The sequence below is a fragment of the Nematolebias whitei genome, chromosome 17 (assembly GCF_014905685.2).
Source record: "Nematolebias whitei isolate Nwh7 chromosome 17, NemWhi1, whole genome shotgun sequence".
Lineage (NCBI taxonomy): Eukaryota > Metazoa > Chordata > Actinopteri > Cyprinodontiformes > Rivulidae > Nematolebias > Nematolebias whitei.
Window position 1 is genome coordinate 30,260,607 of NC_056514.1, and position 26,917 is coordinate 30,287,523.

The following is a 26,917-nucleotide window of genomic DNA, read 5'->3' on the forward strand; positions in this document are numbered from 1 at the left end:
TATATATATATATATAAACGGCGCCTTTAATATCGGTGAGTTATTTTGATGGAAGAGCTGATATCCGACATTTAACTTTATCGCCAATATCAGCGGATATCGATATGCCGATAATATCATTATTATATTATAGCAATTTCTGTGCAAGTTAATGTCATTTAGATGTGCTGGCTTCCATTTAAATTGGACCAACTCAAAAAAGTAACCAGTTACAGATGTACCTCCAATGATTATTTTCTGAAAGTTTTATTTAAATCCACCCAATTGAAAAAAAAAACAAAAAAACATTATCGTCTTTGGTGGCGAGCGGTAAAAAGCTGAAACTTTGAGGAGAGATAACAAAATCCAGGAATAATTTGAGGAATTATGGCTGTAAAACATTTTAACAAGATGTCTAACCAAATGATACGACTGTTTTAACAAATATCCTTTTTAATATTGTTAAAGGAGTAACACTTCGTGTTCTTCTTTCGAAGATCTTCCCTTCTCACGACAAACTACCAGCCAACAGTTCAGCGTATAACGTCCAGGTCTCCATCAAGACTTCACCGACAGGTCTGAGACAATCACAAGTCCATCTGGAAATATCCAAGAACCCACTCAGCCATCTCCACCCATTATATAATATATAGAATATATTCAATTCAATTGGACAATTTTAGTAATCTGTATTCTTTTTAATTTACCAGAAACTCCTAAATAAATTCTCACCCTGTACTGAAACCTGTTTCAGGGTCTTAACAGCAGCATTACCACCACCAGCTGGTAAGGCACGTGACATCAGTTTGAACCCTGCCCACTGGAACCGGGACTGAAAGCATAACGGAAACGCAACGTGTACCGTACTGAGCCGAGTAGAACCGTGCTGTCCCGGTACTAAAAGGTACTAACGGAAAAGGGGCAAAATGTAGCACTTTCACAAAGGTATACTGTTTCTGAAAGTCGTACAGGCCATGGTTCGACTAGCAATTCGCCTAGCCTGGAGGAAGACTTCACCCTTTTCTTCATGCTCCATTCTCTATAAATGATGTCACAGCTGATAAGGTATCAACTATTAATAACCATTTGGCAAAACATCTCTTCAAAAGTGACTAGACTAGCCCTTTAATGTGAACAAAAATTGTGATCTGCACGACGTGGAAGCAGATTCAGAAGCTGGATGAACTTTCTGGTCCTATGCTGCTGTCAACCCTTGAAGATATAAGGCCTCCGGTTCATGCACCTCTTATATAATTTAAATGCTCAGCGGAGCAGAGGTGTCTACTGTTCCTTCTGCGTGACTGTTCCACAGCACTTTCCTCTCAAACACATTTTTCAAGAAAAAAAAATCACTTAAGGGCTCTCGTGCAGAAGTCCATCTACCATCTGTCCCACCAAAGATGCCTCATGTAATAATTAGGAATGTTGCACAAAAACATACAACCACACAAACATATATAACATATAATTTATGCTTCTACAAAAGATTTGTGGAATTTGCCTGAATTTGAAACAAGATAATGTCTCTTCAACAAATAAACTAATTTATACAATGTATACAAAACTTAATGGTTATTAAATAACCTTTTTGGTTCAAAATAGCCAGTAAATCACTAATAAAGCAACCTATCCAGTTATTGAAAAAGTGTTTTAGTTTTATTTTGTCCTGATGGTTATGAGGTTTTGATTATCCTCACAGTTTTACCCTTGTGATGGCAGCAACATAGTGTGTTTATGACAAACAGCCTTAAAGAGGATTGGCTGGAACCTTAACTTGCAGACACTGTATGGACATTTAAGACATTTACAGAATCATGACTGGCTCCTTTACAGCTGGTGGGACACATGCCAGAGCATCTGTGACAGGTAAGACAACGTTATCTTTGCAGTCTTAACTTGTTATTGATTGCCAGATTAAGGACATAAAACCCTTTATGTTCTAATTAAGCATACAGTAAACTAAAACTTTTTTTTTTTTTTGGTGCGTACAAAACAAATATCTGCACATTTTTCTGTTTTTATCCCCGTTACACATGCAAAGCTCTACGTAAAAATTACAGGATTAAAAAAAGTGACCAGTTGTGTCCTTAAGAGACAGCTGTGTCCCTCTTCAGTTCAGACCTGCTCACTGGCAGTGTCTGCATGTGCCCCGTGCCTGTGGCGACAGGCAAAAGCACAACATGCATACTAATGGGGGCTCAGATAGTGCTCCTGAGGCCTGGCATCCTCCTCAAGCACGTTCCCAATATAACCTACGCTGCATGTGATTCATCCACAGTCTGAACAGGAACTTATGAATGGACTGTCAAAACCACAGAATCAATGGAAACTTCCTTTTCTGTGTTTTCTGTCACATGCAGTCAACGAGGTCACATGAAAAGCACTATAAATATAAAGAATCTTAAAATTACAACCTCTTTTTTTTCCATAATTACATAATTGACATGAAGCACATTTTTTGATGGCAACAGATATTTTGGATGCATTCTTTTTATATATTTTCTTAGCTTGCCACAATCATTAAATATTCAGCAGTCACTGTGCTAGAGGCGGGGGACACCCTGGACTAGGCCTGTCATGATTTTAAAAAAATTGCTGGGTGATTAATTGTCTCAGAAATTATTGTGATAAACGATAATATTGTTTGAAATTTGACAATAATTACTAATTATTGTCAAATTGAAGAAGAAATGTTGGTTAATTTTGTGTGTAGTACCTTTTTTTGACCACTGGATGGCAGTATAAGAGCTAGCAGCATGTCTTTTTAAGAAAAATGGGAGGGAGGCGCCCCTCCACGTAACATGGGCCGTCTCTGTTCCCGTTTTTCTGTTCTCAAAATGGCGAACCCTCTGTGTGGTTTGAGCTCTTTAGCATAGCATTTTTCACACAAAGCTTTTAATAAAAAAATAAAAAAATCAGTAAACAAGTTGTCAGCTTCTTTTGCAGAGAAAAACAACTTTTCTTCCCCAAGGTCAGCCTGTTAGCTTAGCTCGTAGCTTAGCTTTTCGGCTTAGCTGCTTTTAATGTTCCAAAAACACAATTTTGGAGGGTTAAAACAGATTTTAAAGAGAAAAGAGAAAGGGTCAGTGAAGAGCACCGGAGTTGAGCCGTGTCGTCAGTAGAAAGAGAGACGAAGAAACGATAAAGCCAATAAATGGAAAAGAGGTCGATAATATCATGTGATTAATTGATTTATTGTTTATTGCGACAGGCCTACACTGGACAGGTCTCCAGTCCATCACAGAGACACAGAGACAAACAAACACTCTCTCACACCCAGAGACAATTTAAAGTTACCAATCAGCCTAACATGCATGTTTTTGGTCTGTGGGAGGAAACCAGAGAAAACCCACGCATGCACGGAGAGAACATGCAAGCTCCACCCAGAAAGGTCCTCGTCCGGGATTCGATCCGGCAACCTTCTCAATGAGCAGAAACAGCTCTACCAACTGAGCCACCATACCGCTTTAAAAAGTAATGCAGGTTTATTAAATTTCTTCAACTGATCTGTCCGATTCACGCGCCTCCTGCTGCAGTTAATAATTTTCTATTGATCACATGTTCAACTTATTGACAGATGTGACACTTCCCAATAATAAAACATCACCTGCTGTGCCAAAATAATCCCCTGCGAACCTGAACTGATTCTCAAGAGGAAAACCCAGCAGAGCTCCTTTATTTCTTAGGTGGGCAACATGACTTTACATTAAAAAAACAAAAACACTCACTGCTGGATTTGTCAGATGAATGGAAATCTGTAAGTTTACAACATACGTATGCCATAATTAAGCTTTTACAGATTCGACTTAATTGACTGAAAAATCTATTGGCTTCATTTTTTACAGCAGCACAATTCATCTCTACTGAGATATTCTGCATATCTGCATCATCTTTGTTGGAAATCTCAATCCCACATTGGCAAAACATGTGACATTACTCATCGTCGGACAAGATTACAGTCACGTTACATAACGGACTGCAGTCTGACGGCAGCAGCAGAAGGTTGAGACGTAATGCAAGATAGGTGTGTGCGAGCTAGAAAATAGCTCTTCCTGTGTCGTTCTGATCGCTGCTTCGACTGAGTCATGAGCAAGGTGTGGCTCAAGGATGCAGAGAAGAGTTCAGTGTGCCACAATGATTTCCACATGCTCTGAACTGGTTTATCAACGACGGGAGAAGGATCAGATCAAAAGAATACAGAAACATTGGCTTATCGATGAGAAAAAAAGGCAAAGTCAAATAAATAGAATTATTTGGATTTAAAAAATGTCCAAGTTGAACATCTATACATAAGACGCATTGTTTGAGTGAAGTTAAAAGGTAAACCAAACTGAGTCAGATTGCCTTCCAGTAACAAACCACAAACCCCAGTGGGGTGCTGGCTCTCCCTTTGATTAAATCCAACTAATCTGACATCATTTAAATAGCAACACAACTAATCATCTCACTTCCCTGTAGAAATGTGCCAAGTGCAGGACGAAACAAAACCTTTGGTCATAAGAAGCTGTGAAAAGAAGAAAACGACAAAGAAAAGGTCGTTGGAGAAATCGTTACTCGGTCCCGTCACTTTGATCATTTCCAATACATGCAAAAAGCAAATATTCTTGTATGGTTTGTACTGTGAAGCTGGAAATCAGCCATTTACTTCTGACTTTTTGTTCCACCATTAGATAAACCTTAAAGTTGATAAAAGTTTCTTCAAAGGTTTTCAAAGTTTGAAAACATCTCCTAATTTCTAAGAGTCATGCTGACTTTATAAACATTTCAAAAGAAGATGTACAGTAGTCCCTCGATACTTTGCGGTTCGACTTTTGCGAACTAACACTTTTGTGGGTTTTCAACGTAAGACTATATACAATACACAATTAGAGATGAGGAAGACAGACCCCACACCAAACTCTCCTTTCTCTTTCTGAGGCTGTCACAACCTCAGAAAGAGAAAGGAGGGGTAGGGGGTGGGGTCCGTCTTCCCCATCGTGTCCCAGAGACACATAACAGACGGGCGTGCAACAGACAGCCTCGAAAAAAGAAAGGAGGGGGTGAGGGGTCTGTCTTATACTTGATTGAGCCGCACTAACGGCATGGATTGTTTATTTAAAATAAACAAGCACGACCCGAACCAAGCCTTTAAAAACAAGAATGCTGGATATCGTACTTTCCGCCTTAAAAGTCGCACCGCCATATAAGTTGCATCAGTCCAATTGTGTCTAATAAAGTGGGAAAAAAAACAAATATGTTGCTTCACCATATAAGTTGCATCTATTAAGCGTCACCACTGACAGGTCGCGTTTGTTACATGACACCGCTGACCACCTGGAAACATGGGCTGGTGTGCCAAAAATCGATTGGCTGCCAAATGGCAGCTGTGGGAGCATGCACGGGAGGACTTTAACAAGAACTTAACAAGATTAACACTTAAAAACAATTATTTGTTTGCTCAAAATTATATCAAAAGGTGTGTCTCAGTTTAACTTTTCCTTAATAAATGCACATCAACGGTCCAATCAGCTGCATTTCAAAAGCCAATTTGTGGCTGCGGGAGAGGACTTGCTGTGCATTTCTTCAAAATTTAACAAGATAACTGCCTAAAACAATTATTTGTTTGCTCGACATTGTAGTAAAGGTGTGTCTCAGTTGAACTTTTCCTTAATAAATGCAATTTAATGGTCAAATAAGCTGCATTTCTCCTGGGTGGTGCAGCAAAATGAAGCTCCAGGAGTTCAGAAGCGAGACAAAGGTGGTTTTGTATGGCAAGCCAAGTGTCTCATTAATAGCCACGTATTTATTAATGAGACACTTGGCTTGCCATATTGGTCAAGGGTCCACTAGCAGCTGAAAATGGTAGTGTTCAATATTTTCCATGTCAGAATGAATGAAATAGCCAAATCTCAAACAAAAATTAGGTTATAAATCCATCCATCCATTTTCTTCCGCTTATCCAGGGTCGGGTCGCGGGGGTAGCAGCCTAAGTAGGGAGGCCCAGACTTCCCTCTCCCCAGCCACTTGGGCCAGCTCTTCCGGGGGAATCCCGAGGCGTTCCCAGGCCAGCCGAGAAATATAGTCCCTCCAGCGTGTCCTGGGTCTTCCTCTGGGCCTCCTTCCGGTGGGACGTGTCCAGAACACCTCACCAGGGAGGCGTCCAGGAGGCATCCTAACCAGATGCCCGAGCCACCTCAACTGGCTCCTCTCGACGTGGAGAAGCAGCGGCTCTACTCTGAGTCCCTCCCGGATGATTGGGCTTCTCATCCTATCTCTAAAGGAGAGCCCAGACACCCTGCAGAGAAAACTCATTTCGGCCGCTTGTATCCGAGACCTCATTCTTTCGGTCACAACCCAAAGCTCGTGACCATAGATGAGGGTAGGAACGTAGATCGACTGGTAAATTGAGAACTTCGCCTTTTGACTCAGCTCTCTCTTCACCACAACAGACCTGTACAGTACCTGCTTCACTGCAGACGCTGCACCTATCCGCCTATCGATCTCACGCTCCATTTTTCCCTCATTTGTGAACAAGACCCCAAGATACTTGAACTCTTCCACTTGGGATAGGACCTCCTCCCTGACCCGGAGAGGGCACTCTACCCTTTTCCGGCTCATGACCATGACGTCGGATTTGGAGGAACTGATCTTCAGGTTATAAATATGGGGGGGGGGAAAACAAATAGACTATAAGTCACAAGACTTGCTAATTTATGCAAAAAGATGCAACTTCTAGTCTGATAAGTACGGTACTTCAGGCACGAGGCAATCAGACAATCTGGCAGAGACTGGGGAGCGCTTAAGAAGCACAGCACACAGGTGTAGCAGGAAGGAGATAGGGAGTGGCACAGGTGATGAGCATGAGTGTGAATGCGGCAGAGAAGTGGGCGTGACAGGGAGCAGAGATGCAGAGACACGCCGTGCTCTTTAAGAGCGTTTAGAACATTGTTAAGAACATTGCAAGAGTGAAGGGTTTATAAAGCCTTAAAATATATTTAAATATGAAAATAAATATAACGTCCCTACTTTGCAAATTTTCACCTATTGCGGTGGTGTCTGGAACGCAACCCCCGTGATAAGCAAAGGGACTACTGCATATGCCTATTTTTCTCCCCACTGTTTTTTTAATTATCTTTTATGTGAGACAATTATGGTTCAGAAGTTGAGTTGGCATCATCTGGGCTTTGTTCCTTTACAGTTCTCATAATTAATGCAATTGCCACCAGAATTCAGGACTACTACACCACCCTGCAACTGTCCAAAGTTAAGGACCATGTTAGTGTGCAATTTGTTAAAGTTATAACTCAAAGATTTGCTTTACAAAGATTGGACTTAAATGGCACAGCCAATAATTCAGCCCTTGCTGCAGTTCAGAAACGTTGATGAAATCTCCTAATCAACAGACACACCACAACAATTAATGTAAGTTTCCAATGTTTTGTAGACAGTGGTGTGCACCGTTTCACCTTCTCCACCTCAGTGTGCCGGTTACACCTCACAACGCTCCAACCACCACAACCCTCAAGTTTTCATTTCAAAGGTACCGCTTCATGTTTATTCTCATAACACTGATCTGCTGCACTTTCATGCTGTACTTGTTGCTCTGTTAGAGCCCAGACAACAGCGCAGTGATTCAACTTAAACTGAACAATTCTCTTTCAGCTGGGAGTTCCTGGAAAGCCTCACAGACTCGGTGGGTGTCTGGAGTGGACACTGTAATATTTAGACTAGCGCCGCACCATTCTGAAACATATTCAGAGACAACTAGGGATTATTGAGCATGGGCTTTGTTGTATTCAATGTGGGGTTTCATCATCACCTTCTTTATGTCAGATTTTTTTAAGGTTTAAGGGATTTTTTTGCTCTGCTTTAGCTGGTGGAGCCACTGGCTGCAGCCTTTACATAGTTTATGATCAATGCTCACGTTGCCACAGAAAAGCAATTCAGCAATGGTCTCTTCTAAATTTAAACGCACTCATTTATGCTGAAATGCAAAATCAGAATTTACTAGTTGGCCAGCAATGTTTCAACGCTACTGAGCAGCAAATGTATTTTTATGCAGATAATTTAGCACAAAAGTATCCTGTAATAATGTTTCCTCAGGCTGGAAATGGGTAAAATGTCTAGACAATCGAGAACTTTATTAATGTTTCAGATATAAAACCTCTCCCCAACAAACTTCTTTATGACTGGTAATAAAAACTGAATGCAACCATAGTAAAAACATTTATTTACTACATTATGATTTAGAAAATCAGGAAAAGGAAAAACAAAATATTTCAAGTTACTTAAAAAAAAATATATATATATATATATATATATATGGTGCCGGAATTATTTTTTTCTAGAATGAGACGTCACGATCAGTTTGACTGAAACTAGATTCAGCTCTAAATGTATTTCACCAAAAACACATTTTATGTACTATTACTAGCATGACTAGTTTCTTAGCTACATTAAAAACAGCAAAAACGCCCTTCTGAGGTCTTTGTAGGAGCTTTGTTATAACTATTATTCAGTAATATCTATTATATTACATATTTATACACTTTCAGTAAAGTACCGTATTTTTCGGACTATAAGGTGCACTTAAAATCCTTGAATTTTCTCAATCATCGACAGTGAGCCTTATAATTCAGTGCACCTTATGTATTAATTCTGGTTGTGCTTACTGACCTCAAACCGATTTTATTTGGTACACGGCGCTCAAAAATCTGTCAAAATGGACTCATTTCACTTAATGCACCTTAGAATGCAGTGCGCCTTATAGTCCGAAAAATACGGTAGCCATTTTCACAAACTTAATGATGAACTGATCAGATTTTTCTTTTTTAAAATAAGTCGCTAATTAGTTTTCTAAAACATTTGCTTTCTTTTTTTATTATTTTTTATTTATTATTTTATTTATTTTTTAGAAAACACAAATTAAGGTGGCAGTCAAGGATCTCCAAACATGAAGAAATCATAAAGTTCTGCTGAGGAGGCCTAAATGGGAGCATATTTAAAGAATAAAATTAATATTTTCAGATTAAAAGACATTTAGATTGAGGCTGATCTCACAAAGTGTGAAGATGAGCATTAAATCTGACCTCGTGCCACTTGTGGAAAGTCTGAAATGTCTCCTCATCTGAGTCAAGTCTGGTTACAGTTGACAGCTACAGTTAATTTTACAGGAAAAGCTGAAATTTTACATGATCCTTATTCACAAATCTGCAAAAAATGAGAAGCTGCACTCATTTGTTGCTAAACATTCTCAAATAAACCTAGCTAAAAAGAAACAGATGATACCAGAAACTAAGTATACCCCTAAAAAACAGACTAATTTGGGGTTAAAGTCTTCAGATTGCCTAACCAACTTGGAGTTTTTCATTACATCACCTGAACTGAACTATTTGTCCATCCCTGACAACAAAACAGCCAATTAACTTTCCACTGACAGTTTCTCCACTGCAGCGTTAAATGGCCAATTTCACAAATTACTCTGAGACAACGCTGCTCAAGTCAAATTTAAACTTAGTAACAGCTCAGACAAAGATGATTCCTCCGTAGAAATAAAGACAAATATAGAGCACTTCTGAGAAAACATTAAACTCTAAAAGTGGCGATGAGCCTCCAAGGCTTCAGTGGAGTTTTATGAAGAAGGCTATTTACTGAGAAACATGAACCAATCATTTCAACCAAGGCCTGAAAATTGTTCCAGCTTGTTTTTAAAGATTCAGAAAGAAACTATGACACGACTACTCGTTAAGTCTTGAGCAAATCATGCAGTGGTAAATGAGAAAGAAAATATTCTACAAGTAGTGACTGTACAGGTGCTGGTCATAAAATTAGAATATCATGAAAAACTTGATTTATTTCAGTAATTCCATTCAAAAAGTGAAACTTGTATATTATATTAATTCATTACACACACACCGATATATTTCAAATGTTTATTTCTTTTAATGTTGATGATTATAAATGACAACTAATGAAAACCCCAAATTCCGTACCTCAGAAAATTAGAATATTGTGAAAAGGTTCAATATTGAAGACACCTGGTGCCACACTCTAATCAGCTCATTAATTCAACACACCTGCAAAGGCCTTTAAATGGTTTCTCAGTCTAGTTCTGTAGGCTACACAATCATGGGGAAGACTGCTGACTTGACAGTTGTCCAAAATACGACCATTGACACCTTGCATAAGGAGGGCAAGACACAAAAGGTCATTGTTAAAGAGGCTGGCTGTTCACAGAGCTCTGTGTCCAAGCACATTACTAGAGAGGCAAAGGGAAGGAAAAGGAAAAAAGTGTACAAACAATAGGGATAACCGCACCCTGGATAGGATGGTGAAACAAAACCCATTCCAAAATGTGGGGGAGATTCACAAAGAGTGGGCTGCAGCTGAAGTTAGTGCTTCAAGAACCACCACGCATAGACATATGCAAGACGTGGGTTTCAGCTGTCGCATTCCTTGTGTCAAGCCAGTCTTGAACAAGAGACAGCATCAGAAGTGTCTCGTCTGGGCTAAAGACAAAGGACTGGACTGCTGCTGAGTGGTCTAAAGTTATGTTCTCTGATTAAAGTAAATTTTGCATTTCCTTTGGAAATCAAGGTCCCAGAGTCTGGAGGAAGAGAGGAGAGGCACAGAATCCATGTTGCTTGAGGTCCAGTGTCAAGTTTCCACAGTCAGTGATGATTTGGGGTGCCATGTCATCTGCTGATGTTGGTCCACTGTGTTTTCTGAGCTCCAAGGTCAATGCAGCGGTCTACCAGGAAGTTTTAGAGCACTTTCTGCTTCTGACCAACTTTATGGAGATGCAGATTTCATTTTCCAACAGGACTTGGCACCTGCACACAGTTCTAAAGCTACCAGTACCTGGTTTAAGGACCATGGTATCCCTGTCCTTAATTGGCCAACAAACTCACCTGACCTTAACCCCATAGAAAATCTGAGGTATTGTGAAGAGGAAAATGTGATACGCCAGACCCAATCAACTTTTCATGATATTCTAATTTTATGACCAGCACCTGTAAATCCAAATTGAGGTTTTTTTCTCTCTCTCTCTCTCTCTCTCTCTTAATTTCAATCCAGCACAGCTTCAAAACAAAGTCTTTAAATTGAAAGTTTCTTAGTTGCTGGTTAAACCTGGTGAAACAGTCATTGAGTTTTAACTCTAAACATGGTTAAAGAAACTTTTAAAACCTTCTCGCAGATTACTCTTAAATTTAATTTAAAAAAATCAAGTGCTCCTATATACAAAACATATCAGAAAGAATGCTTTATTTTAATGATCTGAAACCTGAGCGCAGTTCAAATTCAGAACGGATTTTGTACATTTGTGTTTATGAACAGAACATTAGGCATGTTTGCTGCCATTTCATATAATCTTGTTGCATTAATGTTTTCATTATCTGGATGATTAAAGCTTATGACTCCATCATGTTTTAAATCTGACAGTGCAACAAACTCAACTATTTATGAGACGTGCTGTTCCTTCAGATGCAACCGCTAACTTTCATTTAAAATTGTATTTGCATAACTGCTACAAAGAAAGACTGAATTAGTAATTAAAAAAACCCACCTTTATTTCTAAAATATTTCATTTAGGGGCTAAATTTGATTTAATTGCTCTACCAAGGTTGAATCGGGTCCGCTGGACAGATTCTTCTTGTTGAAACATTTTATCTTTTATCTAAGACTTCTTCAGTCTGAGGAGCTGCAATAAACTCAGTCTTATCCACCTTATTCTTGGGGTCTCTACTGTATAAACGATTATGGGTACTACTTCCTGTCAGACAGGAAGTGGCAGTAAGCATTGGCTAACCCTGGTAGCGGAGCACGGACAGCAGTTTATTAGAAAGTAGTTTACATTCAGTTTATTAGATAAAATGCCATTTTGGTTTGTTTACATTTATTTAACAAACCATAAAGTTGACTAAAATAGCCGTGCTGAGTTCAGGTACCTGTTGTGTTCACGGCTGCACGAACAACCAGACCAAACTAAATCAGCGGCTACAACAAAGTTCTGAACAAGGGCATAAAACAAAAACAGTGTTCCTGTGAAAAGCGCTATAGTTTCCATCGCCTTACTTACAGACGAGGAATTAGGAAGAATGTAACTGAAGAATCTGAACTTGAAGAGGCCACCCAAAACGCTGTTTGTATGTTTCACTTTGTAAAACGACAGACGAAGGAAAACCTGTATCCTGCTTTGTGGCTGGACCACAATAAACCACCGGAGAGGAGACGCCGGATTCTCAGAAGGATTGACAACAGTGTGACAAGAATATCAGGTTTCTATAGATTTATATGAAGGGCACAGCATTATAGGATTTGTTCATCTTGGGTATTTCTATTTTCTTTGCAATTAACCAAAGCTCGGTGATGGAGGTAGAGCTGCCGTTTCTAACCCGAGCCTGAAGCCTGGCCGTTAATAATGTGCTTAATGTGTGCCGGGCTGGGCCGATCTTGGGTTTTGATGTGGTTTTATGAATCATACAGCACAAAGAAAACTAAATAAAAATGCACAATATAAAAAATTGTGTTAATCTACTTGTTGAGGAGGAGGCAGGTCCAACCGGACGGTTGAAAGAGGTTAAAAAAAAAAGTCACTTTAAGTTCAGATGGATCAGCTGATCACTCAATACTTGCGTCCGCTGAACCGCCGGTTGAAACAGTTAAAAAAAAACATCCAGTTCAGCTCAGATGGATCAGCTGATCACCTGCCACGTGCGTCTCCTCACCCAGTCTACATTTTTTTAGTGGGTATACTGTGCTTAGAAACCAAAGTACACTGGTTAGTACAATGTAATCGTTAATTTATATTGATTTTTAAGCAAATTGAACATTTTAAAGTTTCTCTGACACTTTTATTTGAATAAATGTACAACAAACTTTGTACAACAGTTGGCTTTTATGTTGTACAATTTATAAAACAGTATCAAAGCAAAACATGTTCAATTATTAAGTAGTAAGTGCAGAAATATTAATTATACAAAAAACAGGTTGAACCAACTCAGTGCGTCTATAAAATGTTCCAGATGTTGACAATGACACAAACCCATGTATCATTGCCAATGATACATGGGTTCGTGTCATTGGGCACTTTTAAGTGGGTACATTGAAATTCCCCCACTTTTCTAGTGGGTATATTCCATATACTCGCGTATCACATAGACTACACTGCTGTCCACACCTGCTGTCGTCTGCAATGAAGGAAACGGCAGCATCTACAAAAGCCGACGCAAGCAGCGCGTTCAATTAAGACAGGCTTTCTCTATATTTTTCCCAAATAATTTAGCTCTAAAAATATTTGTTTATCTCTATAATTATTAGGTTTTTTTTAGGCTATTCATTTTGTTAATATCCATTTGGTGAAACAAGAAATCTTTTTATCTTCCTTTCTTTGAAATATGTTTTTTAAAGTATCAAGTCAAACTGATTTGCTTACAAAAGCAGTAAAAGCTTTAAAAAAAAAGCAATCCCCCCCCGAGTTCGAGCCTATAATTACAGATAAGCTGACTAGGTCGGGTCGGGTTTGGAAAAAATGGCTATGGGCTGGGTCGGGTCGGAATTTTTAGGCCCAAATGCAACTCTAGATGGAGGACTTTAAGGCTCTGGCTGGGCTCTAGGTCTGCTTTAAGGTAAATAAGATCGTGCCCCACCTCTTTTAACAAAACACAACCAACCTTTCAGGTTGTTCATCGCTTCGCCATCGGAAGAACAGAGTCAGTGAATTAGCTAAATATGCTAGTAGATGTGATCTGCAGCCACTTCTTCAGGTCGTCCTCCATCCCTCGTCCGCAGCAGGCAGCGGTATGATTATATCGTCCCGTTTGAGCTCTGACAGGTGGTGTTCCTACGTGTTTAAATTAAATCCACAATGCTTGGAGAAACTACATTAACTCGTACTGTTCGCACATAAACGCCAGTTCTGGTCTGCGCCGGAAGTCGCGCCCATAATTCACATAAGGCAGCATGAAGGCCAGGAATAAGATGAATTAAGCAGCACCTTCTCATGGTGGATCAACAAGTTTGCTGGTGACAGACAAAACTAGCTGTTCACATGCTGTTAAGACTGTTGGAGCTAAACAAAAGGTTGTTAGATACCATACCAATTTATTTCTAAAGCACTTAAAATACAACAAGCAGCCGTCCGAAGTGCTGTACAAAACTAAAAACAAACAAAAAACAGTAAAACAATAAAAACACCTAAGTATATATTAAAAAATAATAATCAGAACATCAAAAGTAACAGAAAAACAGAGAGCGGTAGATGACTCGCCAAACACACTGGCGCCATCTTGCCACACCCCACTGGTGTAGATTTATCTACCTGGATTACCGAGCATGCATCAGGATATTGATTTAATTGCATTTCATTTACTTTGATGACTTTCCAGTTTACATTTCAACATTAGTTTTGTCGGGTTTCTTTTTTTCCAAGTTAAGCATTTTACAGAGACCTTTTGATTCATTTGAATGTGACTTGATTTCTGTAACATGCTTCACATTGACACTTGAACTTCAAATAATTATGGTTAATACACTCACAAGTGATCGTTTGTTTAGGTACCGTATATATGCTTTTTTTCCTCATCATGATGAATTTTTTGACTGATGCGACTTATAATCTGGAGCGACTTATACACCGGAAAATGTGGTACTTGATCAATCTAGCTATTAACACTAGAAGTCCCAGGAATTTCGACCTCCCCCCAGAAATCCTGAAAAAGGGTCAAAAGACCCTTAGCACTAGAGTGACTAGATTTTCAAGATCCTGAGGACAAACCCCCTCCTTCTCCTCAACAATTTGCGGGCCATTAAAGCAATGTTCACATAATGCTAGTAAGTTTTTTTAAGACAGAGGTTCGATATTAATCTTGCTACAATTAATCATTTTACTCAGACATTAATAGTCGTGGATGTTAAAGCACTCGGACACTGGATCCCTCAAACCTTTGGCAGCTGCACACAAGTGCTCAGTTAGTGTTTCATCTTGTATAGGTTGCACTGTAGCTATCTGCAGCCTGAAACTGGATCCTTTGTTTAGTTGACAACAGCCTCTGTACATTCTGAGCAATCTCATCGATGAGCTCCAATAGTGAGCTGTGAGAACAACGCTGCTGTCCTTTAACATTTTGAGCCATTGGAACGACTAGCTCCAAGTCTATTCTTAATTTTTTGCATTTTAATAACTCCAAGGAGCCACGTTAGACCAAAACAGCATGCTCTGCCCTTCTCTAAATAAGAGACTTAAACTTTTAATACAACGGTTCCCATTATAATTCAGATATTAAAATACCCACAAACTCCAAATCCCACAGTGGATTAGCCGTGATTTAAGCTGGCCTGGAAGCTTCCCAAAAACTCTCACAGTGAGGCGTAAAGAGCTTACTGTAGGATGGGAGGGGATGTCTGCCCAGACGAGCTCTTCCTCTCTGTCGCAGATAAAAACATCAATGTATCAGATTTAAGACGAGGCAAAAACTGACTGTATTTTAAGGATATAGGGTGTGTTCAGGATGGATGATGTGCAAATTGCAAAGAAAGGAATCAGAGTAACAGCTGATCAAAAAAAGTTACCTTCGGAGTCATAATTTGTCCCTGTCACCAGTTTTTTTTTTTTTTTTAACTTCGAATTATTAATTTTCTCCAAGTAGGCATGTCACAATAAATTTTGCTGGGCGATTAATTGTCTCAGAAATTATTGCGATAAATGATAATATTGTTTTAAATTCGACAATAAGTAATGTCAAATTTAGGAAGAAATGTTGGTTAATTTGTTTAGAGTTTAGTACCTTTTTTCGGCCACTAGATGGCAGTTCAAGACTGAATCGAAGGATGGATAGTGAGGGGAGCGAGCATTGTGCCTCTAAGAAAAATGGAAGAGAGGCCCCTTGACGTGGCATGGGCTGTCTCTCCTTTCTTTATTTGGTTCTCAAGATGGCGGATGCTCTGTGTGGTTTGGGCTCTTTAGCATAGCATTTTTCACTCAAAGCTTTTAATAAAAATTTTAAAAAATCAGTAAACAAGTTCTCAGCTTCTTTTTGCAGAGAAAAACAACCTTTTACACAAAGGCACGGGTTTCAACCGTGAATTTTTGGAGTTTCGAAAAGACGGAGGTTTCCCCCCCCCCCCCCCCCCGAGGTCGGCCTGTTAGTGTAGCTTGTAGCTTAGCTTCTCTTAACAATCCAAAAACGCGATTCTGGACGGTTAAAATGGATTTTAAAGAGAAAGGGAGGGATCAGTGAAGAGAACCGGAGTTGAGCCGTGTCTTCAGTAGAAAGAGAGAGACGAAGAAACCATAAAGCCGATAAATGAAAACGAGGTTGATCATTTTAATTTAGCTTGCTATTAATTAATTTATTGTTTATCGTGACAGGCCCATCTCTAGTAGCTGTGCTAATTATTCAAGCAATTGCTAAGAAAAAAAAGTTCAATGTTAAGCATCAATCAAAAGTTACCTCATTTAAATCCTTCCTTTCCGTGAGTGGACTTACAGTATTAGACTGGTTTTCAGGAGTTTCCCATTTAAATGTTACCATTTGTTAGGTGCTGAGCAGCAAATTTCTTAATAAGACTTGAAAAATCAAATGCGTGTCTGGTAAGACTGCATCCAAAATGGGTTTTCAAGATGGAGACAAATGTTATCACACTATCCTTGGCTGCGGTTTTAAACACGATGTCGCTCGACTGAACTAAATATACTCCTTATTGTTTGCGCCAGTTGACATCCTGTCAAATATGTGGCTGCCAAACATAGAGGAGCTTCAAATTAGAAACAAATCCTCACCCCTGCCTTTGAGAGATGGCAATTATCACACCTGATACCCGCTGGGGTTTCAAACTGAAGTAGACATCGCCCTGACAATTTGCTCCGTGTGTGCAGAGAGTTAAAAATCAAGCAACTCTATCCTGAAGCTTCTACAGGTCAAAGGTCAAGACAACTACAAATAATCGTGTCAGAAGGACACTCATTGGTTTGCATGCCATACTGATAAGCAAGAACCCAAAGCAAAAAGGCGGTACACTTTAAGAAACCAAACAATGTTTCCTGACTAACCACAAATTTCCTCCGAGATTCAATATTTTCAGCTCGGAAAATGATTGTGGTAAGACAAAATGATGCACGATGCAAATCAAGCTGAAATGAGAAAATGTTACGGTAACCGACTAGGCTTTTCTATTTTTGGTTCCTACTTTACATTTATAAACAGTAAACCTTGAGCTGAACTCAATGCTAAATGTTTAGCTGACTAACTCACTGTGATAAATGGGTCTGTTATCATGGTAACATTCGTTACTTTGCATTAAAAAAATTGTTTTGGAAATAAAGTCCATGCTAGTTTTGGAAATGTTCCCAACAATATTTGAACAAACCATTGTTTCATGAAACCTTTTAATGTTTAAAACGTTAAGTGATCCAAATGCTTTAACTTACTGGGTACCAAAACCCATTGGCATCAGAAGCATATGTAAAGGGGGAGGGGGGGTAGACACACTGGTGGGGTGGTCTGGGGGTATTTTGTATAAAGTAGATACCATGTCCTGCATTCTGGTGTCTTTGAACAGGTTTTTAATCATCTACGTTTACCTACATAATAAACGTTTGATTTAGAGATCCATGATATTGAATTTTTAACCGATACGGTAATATGTTAAAACTTATTTGGCCAATAATCAATAGCAATACTGATATTTTTCCCATAGCTTTCTCTGCTGTAGAATTAAAATACTCCATCAACGAAATATTAATGTGTGGCCTTTTTTTTTTTTTTTTTTGGTGGGAACTTTTTTTTTGGCCAGGCAGTGTATATAAACAGCACCTTTTGTTTCAGTGAGTTATTTTGATGGAATGGCCGAGATTTAACTTTATCACTAATATCGGCCGATACCGATACCATGCCGATAATATCGTGCATCCCTAATTTGATTCAATAACTATTTTCGAGAGCACAGCACAATGCAGTATTCTCTTATTACAGTAATCAGGTGGAATGGATTTGTTCACGAAGAAATAGAAACAGCGCTGGGTGAACTAATATTTCATGGTAAATGTGGGGGGGGGCTCCGAATGAAATTTTTTTTTTAATGTGAGGGGGACATATCTTCTTCATAATTAATTATGAAGCCTATAAACTTTTGCAGGTTCCACCTTAATATATATTTTGTATAATAAAATATAAATCTACCAAAACTATGTGGCCAATGGCTTAGAATGTTGGGAAAAAAAAATTGTGCTTTTTCTAAACAATACTTAAACTGATCAGAACAAATATATCAAAAGTGTGCACACACTGTAATCCTATTCTCGGACTTTCTTCACTCACCTGTCAACAATGTGACTTTTGTAAAAGCTGCAAGATAAATTTTCAGGCAACCTCCAAATATAATCTTTCAAGGTTGTTGCCAGATGCTTTGCATTTCTGTGTTTTTCCCCCCACTTCTGTACACAATCAGAAATATCCAACAGTACTTCAAAAACAGAGACAAGCAAAGCAATACCAAAAAATAAATACATTTTTTTAAAAAGCACAAAAAACAAACAAGTGAAATTACCCTTTGACAATGACTGGCAATCAACGAATAGATGAAAATGCAACTCAGAACAGTCTTATCTCTAGTTACAGTCACTAATCCAACTTTTATAACATTTTTATTCACCAGTAAGTTCATTCATGCTTGATGACGTTCAAAGATCACAGCTGGTTTGGAGCCTTTGCCAGCTGTCACCAGATAAGAGGCGAGTTACACCCTGAACTGGTCGCCTGCTCACCACATAATGCCACTCAGTCATGTTCAACGTTGTGTAAATGCCTCTAATTTCAAAGACAAGTTCATCGGCAGAACGGCAGAAGGGTTGTCAAGGATTACTTGTGTTACCGCAGAGGAAACAAAAGACTCAACAGAATAACTTTAGCACCACGTGACATTATTTTCTCCTGGAACTCTCTGACAAAACAGGCCTGACAGCTGCTGTTCTCCTAAAATAGCGTCAGACTTAAAGTCGAGCAGAGTCGAGTGATGCTGCCACTTTGTTCATTCGGTTATCTGGGGGTGCAGTTTTGCATATGATCCTGTTGGCACCAGAGTCCACAGGTGGCAAACACCAACTCCTCTCTGCTTAATGGCTGCAGGAAGGCTGGAAGGATATCCGTTACATACAACAACAACAACCCTGACACCTTAAACTCAAGTCAGAAGTTAAATGGGAAGGTCAAATAAAGAACGTGCGCAGTAAATATTGCCGGTGATCCCCCAAGGAGGGCGGCCCACCTTGCCGTAAAGATCACAGAATGTAAAAATAATTAATAAAGGTCTGTAAATGTTCACAAGTGACAAATTCTGTGGGGGGAGACACCCAATGTCCCATCATCAACCCCTCTTTACGTACCTAGTCCCAACCTCCCGAGACTGTATCTAAAATTTTATTTTGTGTTAAATGTAAATGCATTCAGGCTAGGGCTGCGATTTCTGGCCCTAGCCCAACCTGAAATTCGAGCTGGATCTGGCCATATTTATGTGCTTGATGGGCGGGCCGGGTCCGGGTTTTGATACGGTCTACGAATCATACAGCACAAAGAAAACTAAATAGGAATGCACAATATAAAACTGTGTTAATCTACTTGTTGAGGAGGAACAAGTAAGTTCCTCAGTAAGTTTACTGAGGATGAGGAAAGAAAGAAAATAGAGTGCAGAAGTTAATCAGACTGTGAAAAGAGAGTAGCGCAACAAGTGCGCATGTGGCCCCGCCCACCATGCTTTGCTTTCACCACACATCTGAGGATTTGAAACTGACTCGCAACAAGCGACGTAATGGAGCTGGAAAGTAGTAAACAAAAGCTAAAAACGGGAGAACTCACTCTACAAAGCCAGCACAGTGAAACCTGCTGATGTGTGTCAGGTCAGGTGCACGCTCAGGTCCGACCGGCTGGTTGAAAGACGTTAAAAAAAAAGTCTTAAGCTTCAGATGGACAATGGGGTCATCAGCCACATGTGTCCGCTGACCAGCCAGTTGAAAGAGGTAAAAAAAAAAAAATTTTTTTTAAAGAAGTCCCGTTAAGCTTTAGATGGATCACCGGATCATCGTCTGCACGTGCCTGCTGACCGGCCGGATGGATCACCGGATCATCGGCCGCACATGTCCCACTCCGCACCCTGCCGTCATCTGCGATGAAGGAAGTTGCAGCATCTGAAGCTACAAAAGCTGAAGCGAGCAATGCGTTCAATTAAAATACCCTTGTTCTATATTTTTACAAATAATTTTGCTCTAAAATTATTTTTGTTCATCTGTATAATAGCCTATCTTTAGAGTTGGTTTTTAGGCTAGTCGTTTTGTATGTTAATGTCCATTTTGGTGACATCTTAGTAAACAAGAAATCTTATATCTTCTTTTCTTTGAAATACGTTTTTAAAACCATCATGTCAAACTGATTTGCTTATAAAAGCAGTAAAAGCTTAATTTAAAAAAGAAAAAGTTTTTTTTTTTTTTTTTTTTTTTCGGGTTCGGGCCTGTAATTACAGTTAATTAGTCGGGCTCAGACAAAATGACTACGCGCTCAGGCCGAGTAAGGTCGGATTTTTTAGGCCCGAATGCAACTCTAGTTCAGACTAGCATCAAAGGCATACAGACCCGTTTGACAAACTCCTGCTAACAGAGAGGGCATCGCCGCAGGAGGGCGCACAGCCTGTTTGAGTCATGTTCTCTGGTAAAGTCACCGAACCAAAAATATATTTGAACTAAAAGATGTTTGTTTGCCCAGAATTAAAGTAGTGGTATGTCTCTTTTCATTGTGCCGTCTCTGTGAGGATTTCAGTTTTAAATGTTTTTAGTTTATGTGATAAAGCTCTGATTAGTCTCTTTAGAATGATTTGTTCCATTAGCTTTGTAGAGATCTAGTAGAGAGCTGTATGAATGGGTAAATGAGGGCACAGATTGTAGTGTAAAGCACTTTGAGTATCTTGAAATAAGATAGAAAGGTGTTATATAAGTACAGTCCATTTACCATTTATCATAAATATCTCCAAATTTAAATTCTAAACCAGATTACAGCTACAAACTAAGTTTTGGTTAGCTGCATGCACTAGGTTTATTTTTTCAAACAACATTTGTTAGGCAAGTCTACTGTGATTAATGCATTTTAATTCAATATAAAATATACGGAGTGAAATTAAGTCATTTTAAGGTAGAAATTCATCAGTCTGGCAAATATAAATTGCAGTTTTTGGTAGTATATATATTTTTAAACATAACCTTTATAAATATAACAAAGTTAATTAAAAGTAAAAACACCCTTACGGTGTCAACCATTACGAGTTTTATTTATTGTAATCACATTTTGACTTGTGAACATCACACTATAAGTGTCGTTTGAAATGTTTATGTCAACAACGGTACTTGAACCTGAAAAACATCTCAACTGGTAACGGTACATGAAAACTAGATACACAGTTTTGACATAATCTAAGCAAAAACTCATATTTGATCATTTATTAAACTACATTAATTTAAAAATGTTGCAACCCACCAAAAACCAAAATAAAAAGTGTGTTTTCATCTATAAGCTTTGAAAGGGGTTTATTGAGAACCGAAGAAAACGAGAAAAGCTGCACATGTAAATAAATCATCCAAATGATAAAACTATTCAAAATATTAAGAGCAAAACATTATTTTTCTACCCCGTTCTAACAAGTGCTTCGATCAGTTCCTACACTAACCAGTAGAACCACATACTGGGTGATCAGAGAAGAAAAATCCCCACAAAGGGGTTTGCGCTTGCTTTATTTTTATTTTATCTGTCTCCCCCCCCCCCCCCCCCGTGACTTTTAGGCAGAAAGCTTTTCCATGTCGCAGCACAGTTGTTGCTTTTCACAGACCCCACAAAGACAAGGAGGTGGGAATTTATCTGTTCGTATCAGTCTTCTTTCCCACTTTTTCCCCACTTTTCTAAAGTAACGGTGAAGAAGGTAGAAGGTCTTTTACCGTATCATCTACCGGTAATAATCCTCCCACCCCAGTAAGCCTAAACAACTTCAGATTTTGAAGACTGCATTAAACAGCTGCCGGTGACAAGTTTAGAAGTGACGCAGCTGAAGTAAAAATGTACCATTAGGATTAATACATTTATTGCTGGAAAAAAATTAACATTTGTCAAGATTAAAACCCAATATTTAAACAAAATGTAGCAATTTTCCCAAAAATAAAAGCCTCATGCATGGCCCACAGTGCTACTGAGGTGTTCGAAGCATTTGAAAAAAGTAGCGGCTTATAGTCCGGAAATTATGGTATTTGTGGGTAAAGTTAGGTGTAAATGCATTTTGTCAATTATACATCATACTCAACTTTATGAACTCTGATGGAGCAATTTTGTAGACAACAACTGAATTTATCATTTGGAAACATGGGAATAAATATGATGTACTAATAGCGACTGAAAATATTAGTTTATATAGAAAAAGCAAAAACAAACGCCACCGACTCAGTTTTGAGGGCAAACACTGCAAACTCAGTAGTGCCATCCAATAATAGAAACCTGGTCTATGACCAGAATAAAAGTGCTGTGACATCCAAGCCCCCCTGTGGACTTCTAGAGGCGAGTGCACGTGGACTAAATGTCACTCAGCACGGTGCCATCATTTAAGAAAAAAACAACAACTCATTTTGCAACAAAATGCATTAATCTCAGTATGTCTCAGTATTTAAAGCTGATTCCTGAATGTACAAGTCTAACACCAGTCACCTGTTCAGACACCAAAGTAAGTTGTTTTTTTTTGTTACAACCTGAGCAAACAGCATTGTGGCGACAGTTGTGACGAATGGGAGGAGTGGTCGACTATAATGCAAAAGTGACTAGGGGGAGGGGAAATGCAATAATGCACACACTGACAGATGGGATCCTTCCGTGGCCCCAATCTGCAGGAAAATATAACTTGCATTCAGGACGCTGCTGATTTTACATTTGCAGGCCTCGCTTGTCCAATTTTATTTGAGTGGCTGAGAAGCAGAGCTCTGATCTGCAGATAAACCTCATGTACTAAAAGGTCATCAGGAAGTGTCTTCCCTGCTAATCAAATATCCCTGAAGGCAAGGTCTGATCTTTTAGAATCTGGTGAGATGAGAGACCAGCTGGGCAAATCTACATCAGGCCTCCGGGACTTCCACAGGCCAGCTTGCACCTGCCCGTCACTCAGCGTCCACCGTCACATGTAAACAGAGTTTACAGTGAGCAGCAACCTGGATGTAATCGGTCATAATGCAGAGTTTAAGCCCCGTGGTTTTAGCTTGGCTCTTAGGCCTTGTTCACATGGAAACTTTTTATTTTTTCTCCCCAAAACAAATTTTTGTCATTCAATAAATATATCCTCAAACACAAATTCATAGAAATGCCTTCATCCACACGGAAACAACAAAAACGACCCAAAACACTACATTAACTATGCCAAGCCTGTATGTGGCGCTGTAACCCTGCCACACACACACACAAAAAAATAAAAATCACCAAAACAGACGAAACAAGCTTGCACTCTGAATATAAGCTAAACACCAAAAGATTAAGACATTGAAAACAAAGATGGCACTTCAATATTTTTCATACTGGAACAAAAATAATAATGAAATGCATTTGGGGCTCCTTAAATGTTTTGTTTTTTTATTATATAGTTATTGCATATTTAAAAAAATAAAAACATACCCATATGGATAGCCCTTTAAATTCAAAAGCCTATTCAGATTGTTGAGTTTAAAATTACCTACATAGACTAACCCTAAAAATGGAGTCGTGTGATTTAAGTTTTTAAATGTTTGTGCAAAGTTATGAACCATTTAGAAAACCGACTGAACAGAAACATCTGATATTCTCTCAAATTATTGCAATAAACGATATTGTTTGAAATTTGACAATAATTTGTAATTATTGTCAAATTTAATTAGAAATGTTTGTTAATTTGTTTTGCATGTAGTACCTTTTTTTGATCACTGGATGGCAGTATAAGACTGTTTGAAACGAAGGATGGATAGTGAGGGAGCGAACAGTGCAGTGTTTCCCCTACTTTTATACAAGCGGGGTGCCCCGCCCCGTCAACAGAACAGAGTGCCCCGTCTACCGAACAGTATACTGCCTCGTACGTCCGTTCACGCGTACTGTAAGCAGAGGGTTCAGACATGATACTCCAGCGTACACCCCGAGCAGCTGCAGAGCAGCTTCACAGACAAGGGGCGTTTAACTTCGGGACAAATTGAGGTCGCCGATTGGTCATTTGCTGACACGCCTACTGGATTGATTGACAGGTCAGAAAAAAAGAAAAAAAAAGCGAGCGCTGGAAGCCTCCGCCACAGCGGTGTTCTGTGTTTATATGTTGTTAATAAAAAGATCTAAAACATAAACCGAGCGCTGGCTCTACAGCCCACACATCAGACCAGCCCACCAGGAAATCTCCAGACCCTTCTGCAGCCACGCTGGACCTGAGTTTAATTCGCTCGTGACAAATTCCTCCATTTCTCACCATTTCAGTCACAGCATCAACGGAGGAGGAAGAGATCACTGCCTCTTGGTAAAAAAAACTAAAGAAAAGGCCAGATCAGGGATGAAGAAGGGTAATTCAATACATCGGTGTCGCATACAAAACAGTCCGTCGCTGGGCAGTTTATTGTGCGACACCGCGTATGCGTATGCGGTCTTAAAAATTGAGCTACACGGAGGGTACGCTGGGGGGGTACGCACGTACCTCTGCGTACGTACCTCTGCATATGGATGTACGCGGCAGTATACTGGGGGCTTAACTCGTAGCTTAGCTTCTCAGCTTAGCTGCTTTTAACGATCCAAAAATGCAATTTTGGACGGTTAAAACGGATTTTTTTTAAAAAGAGAGAAAGGGAGGGCAGTGTCTTCAGTAGAAAGAGAGACACAAAAAAACGATAAAGCTGATAAATGAAAATGAGGTCAAAAATTTTCATTAATCATGTGATTAATTTATTTATCGTTTATCGTGACAGGCCTACTACACACACGTAAACTCCCAATGCTAGTTGGCTTTATCCTTCAACGTTTCAAATTTGCATTCAACTTTTTTGTTCTCGTGTCTCTGCATGCTTGTTCCGTTTCTGATCAAAACTGCAAAAATACTGCAGATACTCTGCCGGTGACGTGAAGCTTTCAACATGATTTCTGCCTCCGTTGTCTTCGTACTCACTTTCAACCACATTTACAACGCTAATTTAAACTGCCTGATTTGCAAGTTTATTGAGATGCAGCTCGTTGGGCTTGAGGTTACTTGCACATGCTCCAAGGACTAAGACAAAAGACCTTTAATAAAATTTGACAAAAATTGGTTACAATAACATGGTTGCTTCCAAACATTAAATGGCTGAATAGAAAATGCCTTTGAAGCAACTTATAGAATAATAAACACTGGAGCAATACACATTAAACACAACCTCTTATTTGAGCAACCACTTGCTCATGCCTCCTAGTAAAACTCCCTCTCAGATGGCCTCAAAATAGGCTTTAATGTGTGCCCTAAAAAGGCTGAAAGAGAAAACACACATCTGCCGTGTTTAGGTAAGCTGCAGTTGCTATGGTTACAGATGAGCACTCACTAAACAGTTGTGTGTCAAGCTATCATTGAGATGGAGCACTTGAGCCGCACGCACACGCACACAGAAGCGTTGGCGTCTAAAAAAAAATAAAGGGGAGGTGGCAGTTGAGGTCATGTTTGCTTCTATTAGCAAGATGCTACGATCAACATCAGGATGAAGGAACAAAAGATGCTGAGGGACGCCGAGTGCAACGTTTAGGGGAAGTTGAGCAACGTGTTCTATTTTTAAACCGCACAGACAATGACATACCGTTTTATGAAATTTAACAAAGCGACAATAATCAAGTTAGGAAAAACTTGTTTTATTCATATTTTTTGACTCTTTCAAATGAATTCTCTCTAAAATAGTCAGTAGCTCTTTAAAGGTTTGTCCCACCAATATAAACCATTACCATTACTCCGCATCCGGTTAGAACAGTTGTGCAAACTGCTTGACCAGCGTCAATGATTAACAGCCTGTGCACGTCAAGCCAACTGGAAAAGCTGCGCCACATTTAAGGTGGCAAGTGAAAGTGGGTGCAAGCCTCGAGGACTGCGGCAAGTCTTGGCATGAAGCTCTGACTCATGCCATTTCATTTCATCATCCCCGAGTCGTCGGACTTGCCAAACTCTTCAAAACACCCTTGCAAAATTAAACAAGAATGTGCATTGCATCCCAATTGCTTGACCAAATGCAGATTCAAGCAAATAATGATTTAATAAGGATCTCTTTAAATCAAAAAATTGAACGTAAAGATGAAACTTGCGGTCCAAGAGGTTTTACAAAGATTCAAACTCGCCAGGCGCCATGGTAACCCATTCAGATGACCTGATGCTGTTGCTACATTGAACCGCTTTGCATTTGTCGCCTGCAGACTTTATGAGGGACATGCCCTTAGTACACAATAAATATCTCCATGTGTTGCCTTGACTTTGAGAGATAAACATCCAAGATGTGCAAGAGTGTGGATTTATGCTTCTAACAAGCAAAATTAATAAGTTCAAGGACTATTCAAGCATGACCAATTTGTGACTTGTTTGATGCAGGATTCTAATGAGAGAGGATTTTTAACAAGTCCAACAATTAATTAAATAAATAAAAGTTCCCGACAAACAATGTGGTACTTATGACTTCAAGGGATGAAGGATGGTGTAAAAACTGATGAACTCACCAGGACTCTTCCTGTCAGCGTCTGAGCGGATATCATGACTCCGGCCCAGTCCTTCACCGAGGTCATCCAGCCCACTTCGCTTGCCATGGCGTCATCTTTGTCCGCACGCTTAATGCCGTCACCTGTGGTGATGCGGTGGGCCTCCTGAAAGAAAAACAAACGAACAAAAAATTCAGTTAAAACTAGATCACCAATTGATCAGCAGTCCCTCATTTATCACGGGGTTT

At 39.4% G+C, this 26,917-nt stretch overlaps 1 protein-coding gene across 1 annotated transcript in view; it reads right to left on the reverse strand.

Annotated features, from left to right (window-relative positions):
- The window catches only part of LOC119424021 (calcium-activated potassium channel subunit alpha-1), a 123,948-nt gene that overhangs the window by 74,302 nt on the left and 22,729 nt on the right, over nucleotides 1-26,917 (reverse strand). The window contains exon 2 of the mRNA XM_037691478.1: nucleotides 26,691-26,834. Within this exon, the coding sequence (XP_037547406.1) occupies nucleotides 26,691-26,834 (144 nt within the window). The remainder of the gene's footprint in view (nucleotides 1-26,690; nucleotides 26,835-26,917) is intronic.